The following is a 6,583-nucleotide window of genomic DNA, read 5'->3' as shown; positions in this document are numbered from 1 at the left end:
CGGCACGTCCGGGCAGAAAGCATAGCAGAAACGTTCCGGACCCTTCTCGGGAGAGAGGTGACCTGATGGGAGTGATCTTCCATCCTCTTCAGCTAGTCCCTTTCCATTACCCTAAAAATCTTCACCGTTTAGAGCAGAAAGCGCCCTGAGAGGTCTTCTGCTTCAACCCCAGAGAAGGGCCGTGACTTCCCCAAAGCGCCACAGTTTGTTAGCAGAACTACAGGTGGAATCCCAGGTCTCCAGACCCCAGCCTAGGCTTGGGTCCACTGTGCTAAGCTTTTAAAAATATAACATTTCTGTCAATTCCCGTTTAAATTAAAACGCTTCACAACTCCCCATTTTCCTCAATTCCTATGTCCTTTGACTCCACCGTTCCTCAGTTTCCTGCAGCATCTGTAGGAGCACATTTGTAGCTTTTGTGGCTGGAAACCTCTGCCTCCGTGATTCGGAGTTGCCATGTTTGACCACAACCCCCTTATCTCTCACCTCTCCCATTTCCTCACCTTTCTAGTCTCAAATCCCAGACCCCTTTTGGTCTGTATGACTCCTTACCCAGCCTAGACTATTCAATTCTGTCCCCATTGCCAATCCACCAGCTGGTTAGTTCCCAAACCAGGGTTGTTGCTCCCTGCCCACCCCCTTTCTTTTTCATTCCTTGGCAGGGGAGTATTACTGAGAGAGGAAAAAAAACCACCAGAACATGCTGACTGAGCCCCAGATTCTCTGACTAACCTCACTGCTGGGCTCTCAGTGCAGCCCAGTGACCCTTTGCCTTTTATTGACTCCCTGTCACATCCCTCAAGGTAACTCTTCAATTGTAATAACTATGTATGGTGTCAGGTGGGTACTAGGTCTATCGGGGTGATAGATGGGGGCAGGGGGGTTGAGGCAGAGTAAAAAAAAGTGAAAGGATTAAGAAATACAAATTGGTAGTTAAAAAATAGTCAGGATGTAAAGTATAAGGAATATAACCAATAATATGGTAATAACTATGTATGGTGTCAGGTGGGTACTAGTCAGGGGAATCACTTCCTAAATTATGTAAATGTCTAACCACTATGCTGTACACCTGAAGCTAATATAAAATAATATTGAGTGTCAAATCTAATTGAAAAATTAAAAAGGGGGGCGAGATGAAGAATAAGAGGTTCAAATTTCCAAATATAAAACAAATAAGTTTGGGAAATGTAATATACAGCATAGAAATATAGTCAATAATATTGGGGTAGCGTGGTACAGTGTCAGATGGTTGCTGAACTTACCATGGTGATCACTTCTTTAGCATAGGGAATATAATCAATAATATGGTAATAACTATGTTTAGTGCCAGGTGGGTACTGATGAGTAACTATGATGTACACCTGAAACTAATATAATATTGTATGTTAGCTATATTTTAATTAAAAAGTCTCGAAACAATTTTAAAAAGGTAACTCCAAACTTCTCTACACTCATTCCCCATCCCTCCTCCACCCCCGCAGAATGCCCTTTCCTTCTATTTTATGAGGTTGAGGCGATGCACGTAAACCTCTTAATCTATGAACCCTCCATTTGTTACCACACTTGATTCATCCCTCAAAAACTCCTCTCCACTTTTACTCCTTCCCTTTGAACTCAAAGGAATAAGTGTAACTCTTCCTTTACAAGGCCAACCCTTTGGCATATCTTCTTGCCTCTCCTTTCCAACTTCTCCAGGACTTCTCTGTGTATCATCTTTCCTCTTTCCCTTTCCCCTGCCTTCTCTCCCCTAGTCTACAAACATGCTGAGGTCATCCCTATTTGAAAATATGTAGTTTCCTTAACTTTGCCACCCTCTCAATTTCCTGCCTGATCTCTAATATCTCCCCCACCCAAGTCCATCCTTCACTGTGCACAGTTTCTGGTCCACAGAAGTGCCCAACAAATATTTGTTGAATAAATGAATGAGCCATTCAATTCAGAATGTTCTCTCAGAGGGTGCTATCTCCTTTGCTTCCATGATCCTGCTTTATCCTTACTCTTTTACCGTCTCTCTGATCTTTCTCTTTGTCTCCTTTTTTCCTCATTCTTTAAATGTGGGTGTTTCCTAAGAACATAACCTCAACCATCTTCTTTTCAATACACCTTCTCTCTTAGAACTCACATCCTTCTCATGGCTTCACAGGGCATTTCTGTGCGCAATATTCCTATAGTCCTATATTTCTAGCTCCACCTTCTTTCCACCACCACCACCAGCATTCCTATTTCTAACTCTCCGTGGAAAATAACAGCTTGTTCTGTTGTTACCTCATATTGTATATCCTTTTCTTCAGGCCAGCTCCTCCTGCTACTGGCCCTTTTCTATTATTACTTCCGCCATTGTCCTAGTAACTCAAGTTCAAAGCCTGAGTCATCTCTAACCTGTCCTCTCTGTCACCTCCTTCATATCCAAATCCTGCTGATTCTCTCCCTTTTTAAATCATGTCTCCTACTTTTTAATTATTTTTCATTTCTGTATTCGCCACTCTTTTGGTCCATGTCCTCATTTTCTCAAACCTGGATTATTGCAATAATTTCCTAATTTATCCCCTTTTCTACTCTCTCCCCTAGGCAAATGCACTCCATCTGAAGCCTATTCATATACCAACTCCACAATTACCCTCCTGTGTTCTTATTTTCTGTGATCATACTTCAGCTAGATGTGAGCCCCTCCTTCCTTTGCACTCAGATGACTTTTGGTTTCTATCCCTTGCATGACTCTCATCACATACTTCATTGTTTTTGTTCATTTGTACATGTCAGCTCCCCTACTAGAAAGCCATTGAAAGCAGAAACCAAGTCTTATCTAATTTATCTTTCCAATACAATGTACCATAAACAGTGTCTTATAACAGCATGCCTTTGATATATGTTAATAAAATGCATGAAGGCAAATATGGGCCAAGAAAAGAATAGATATATTCTTGGAGAAGACATGGAAACAGCAAAAATTTATCTCAGGTAAAAACTCAAAATGTCCTAGGGAACAAGTATGTCTCTAGAAAAACAGATATGTCCTAAGAAAAGGAGAAGTGTGTCTCAGAGAATGGATACATTCCAGGAAGCATACAGGTACATATCTATGGAATAGACAGACATGTCTAGGAAATGGACATGCATCTACTCAGGGAAGCAGATATTTCATCAAGGAGGGAAGGAAAGTTCCTGAAGAGGCTTCAGGTGCCACAAGGAATAAACAGGTATCTTTATGGAGAACAAGTTATTCTCTAGATGCTTTTGATGACCTGGCAGGTTTGTCCCAGGGAGAACTGGAGGTGATTTCCTGGTGAGAACTGGGTCTCAATGTCCAGGGGACATACAGGAGTGTCCCTATACCAAAATGGTGAGTCACAGAGACTAGGTATGTCCTAAGAAAGTGGTGTGGACAAAAAAAAATCATAAAGTCCTAGTTAGGCAGGTTATGGTGGATAGTCACACCCCAGGCATGTAACTTTTTAGTAAGAGGTTTATCTTTGCCCTAAACAAGCACTGTCAAATGTTTCTGTGCATCTAGGTTAACATACCTTTGAAATGCCTATTTTCAGACCCGGCCTTCTAAAGATGTAACCATTCTCGAGAGCAAATCTTAACTATCCTGTAATCCAACGCCCGCTTGCTTTCTTCCACCTTCATGTGATCTTTCTTACTTTCCCTCTTTAATTTCAAGTGTATAAAAGAAACTACAAAACTGTTTTTTTCTGGAGCAGAAGATCTTGCTCCCCAACATATGTTATCAGTTTGGGCTCAAATAAACTCATAAAAGTTCTCTACAGGTTTGAACGTTTCTTACGTCAACAATGAGAAAATGTCTTAAGGGAGCATAAGTATGACTTGGGAAATTGACAGAAGGGTCCAGTTAAGAACTAGTGGTTGCTATGGAGATGACAGGTCTCTGACCTCAGGGTCCAATCTCCTGAGTTTTGAGTTTCTTCCACCACTCAGCAATCTTCTAGTTTTTGGCTTTAGTGGACACCAGGGGGCAGTATGCGGCCAGGCTGTAGACCACACCCCCAAGGTCCAGGACAATGTAGGATGAGGGCCAGGGACTTGGGGAGAGAGAGTCCTGTGGTGAACCTAGTAGAGAGAGGAGCCCCCACTGCCTTTGCCCTCAATCCTGAGATGGACTCCAGCTGGTCAGATGAGGGTTCCTATTCCCAGTCCCTGGGAGTAAACAGGTACAGAGAAGGGGAAAATTCAGGGTACCCGGGTGTCCCCCTTCCTTGCAGGAATCACAGCAGAAAGTCCTCCCTCGCCCCTCCCCCCACACCTCCCCAGCTGCTCTCCTGACCGGAAGGGAGTCTCTTCCTGCATGTTTCCTGGAGCTGGATTTGGATAGGGGCAGGAAAGGCCCTGCCTTGGGAGGAAGGAGCAGAGGAGTGTGGTCTTCAGTTGGGGTGTGGGGGTCAGGTGAGTGAACAAAATGGTAGGGCTATCGAGATTCTCCAACTCTGCTGCCCAGAGCTGAGGGTCTGTGGGAATGGCAGAAACGGTGGAAAGACACAGGCCCCACTGGGATGGGGAGGAGGGCAGCGTAACAAAAAAAAAATCTTTTATTTTGAAAATTACAGAACTTGTGCCATGACCCCACCCAGCTTCCATTTCCACCAATGTAAGGATCTGCGGTGGGGGTGGGAATGAGAGAAGGAGGTAGGGAGAGGAGGAGAGAGACCTAGTGGTGGCAGGGGAAAGAAGTAAGATGGCTGCTGAGAAACTCAGGCCACCCTAGGTCTGGGCTTCACTGTCTTTACTCCTCCACACTACAAGGGTGACGAGGAACGGGATGAGGCAGATGGGGGCTATGATCAAGGCCAGAAGCACATCCTCTGGGGGATCTGAGAAGGTGGGCTGCACCAGGGAGCAGTTGGCAAAGTGCAGCTGGTGAGTCTCAATGATGATCCTTTCAGCCCAGGGGTTGGGGAAGCCCAGATCAACCTCTTCTGCATTCCTTTCCAAACAATATTGCAGGGAGCTATAAGGCCTGGGGACATGAGAAGACTAGAGTGAGGAAGGGGTTGGGCCCAGAGAAAGGAGTGCCCCACATTCACTCAAGGCCCACCCCCAAGGAGCAGGCCCCACCCCTGGCCCAAGGCCTTACCTGCTAATTATGGCCCAGTCACACCAGTCTTCTTCGATAGAGTCCATATAATCCTTATATTCTTGCCAGCAAAGTTGGACATTTTTCTTGTAGTACTCTTCCACCATTTGTACTGTGGGCACAGATGCTAGACATTGACCACACCCTGCCCCTCCCTCCAAGCCCTCTGGTCCAGGCACTTCCATGAAAGAACTGCTGTCCCTTGTTTTCAAACGTGGGAACTGCCTGGAGAGCTTCAGAAAGCTTCCCAAGCAAGACACTTCTCTGGCTGAGGCGCGAGTCCCGGTTCAGGAGAATTTTAATGTCTCCCACGTGCACAGCACTTTCCAGCCTGACAAGAGTTTCCACATACGTTTTTTCCGGGGCCTTCTAACCCACCTGTGAGGTGGGCCCGCTCAGAGCTAGGTGGGGGCTTTGACGGAGGAGAGGGAGAAAAATGCAAAGAACCCCAAGAGAGAATAGAGGGGAGTTTAGTGAGGGGTTGAGGCCTGCCTGTGGGAAAGGGACCCTCCCCCACTGACTTGCCTCTCCTCTTGCGGCAAGCCACCCTCCCACAGCTGCTGGATACTCACCTTTTAACTCCATGCTGTCTGGGGTTTTAAGAAGCTGAGCCAGGGACTCCTGGGGCTTCAGGACAGCTGTGGGCAGAAATGGGAGAGGAGGTGGGATGGCTGGGATCTGGGCAGGGGAGCCTGGAGGATGGGTGTCGGTTGGGACCTGAACCCCTTGGAAGTCAGATCTACTCTTAGAAGAGAAGGAGGAATGATTCACCCACGGGGTGCCTCAGTGCCTGGAAGAGAGGGGCTGGTACCAGCTCTTTCTCACTCACATTCAGACCGCAACCCCCTCCCTCCTCGCCAGCCCCGGCGTCCCAGCTTTCCCCAAGTGGGAAGCAGCTGCGCCCTCACGGAGGTGGGAGAGCGTCTGAAGGAGAGCGCTGTCCGCAGCCACAGTGTAGGGCCCGTTCCGGCCTTGGCGGTCCAGCCCCCCTCCCCTCCAGGGCCTCCGGGCGCTGCGCTCACCGCCCAGCAGGAGGAGGAGGCGAAGCGCTGTGGGTCGCCCAGTGCGGGTCGCCCCGATCCGCGGGCCGCCAGCGGCGCTGTGTACCCGAAGCGAGGCCATCGCGCCGCGAGCAGGCGAGGAGGGGCGGCGGCGCTGCGCCGGGCCCGGGCGGGGGCGCCTATATCCCCGGCCCCAGCCGCAGGAAACCGCGCCGCTTCCTCGCAGGGGCTGGGACAGCGGCGGCCACGTGGGGGGCGGGGGCGACGCCCGGGGCCGGCGGGCTGGAGGGGGAGTAGCAGCCCCACCCGGCCCTGGCGCCCGCCGCTCCCTCCGCCTTGCGGGCGATGGCCCACCCTTTCTTCTAGCTCACCCTGCGGGGCTGGACAGCTCCCCTCGTAACCCCAGAACCGGGATCCATTTCCTGGGCTCGGCAGCGTGGCGCCCAGGACTCGCCCAGGTCTCCGAGCATCCGCTCCTGGGATTCTAGTC

The 6,583-nt window shown here is 48.8% G+C and overlaps 1 protein-coding gene across 1 annotated transcript; it reads right to left on the bottom strand.

Moving 5' to 3' along the window:
• Positions 1–4,529: 4,529 nt before the first annotated feature.
• Positions 4,530–6,326, bottom strand: RAMP2 (receptor activity modifying protein 2). Its single transcript, XM_081027819.1, has 4 exons — positions 6,115–6,326; positions 5,665–5,730; positions 5,093–5,204; positions 4,530–4,975 (listed from the first exon to the last, which is right to left on the bottom strand). Exons 1-4 carry the CDS (start codon positions 6,212–6,214, stop codon positions 4,720–4,722), a joined length of 534 nt encoding a protein of 177 aa, XP_080883945.1. The 5' UTR covers positions 6,215–6,326; the 3' UTR covers positions 4,530–4,719.
• Positions 6,327–6,583: the final 257 nt, after the last annotated feature.

Source organism: Rhinolophus hipposideros, assembly GCF_964194185.1.
Source record: "Rhinolophus hipposideros genome assembly, chromosome: 20".
NCBI classification, from domain to species: Eukaryota; Metazoa; Chordata; class Mammalia; order Chiroptera; family Rhinolophidae; genus Rhinolophus; species Rhinolophus hipposideros.
The sequence above is the reverse complement of the archived record's forward strand: the minus strand, read 5'-3'. Positions and strand labels throughout refer to the sequence as shown.

Coding starts and splice junctions, on each gene's coding strand:
- RAMP2 (XM_081027819.1), bottom strand. CDS start 6,214: ATGGCCTCGCTTCGGGTACACAGCGCCGCTGGCGGCCCGCGGATCGGG. Junction 5,205..5,664: donor AGACAGCATGGAGTTAAAAG/GTGAGTATCCAG, acceptor CTGTGCCCACAG/TACAAATGGTGGAAGAGTAC. Junction 4,976..5,092: donor GACTGGGCCATAATTAGCAG/GTAAGGCCTTGG, acceptor TCATGTCCCCAG/GCCTTATAGCTCCCTGCAAT.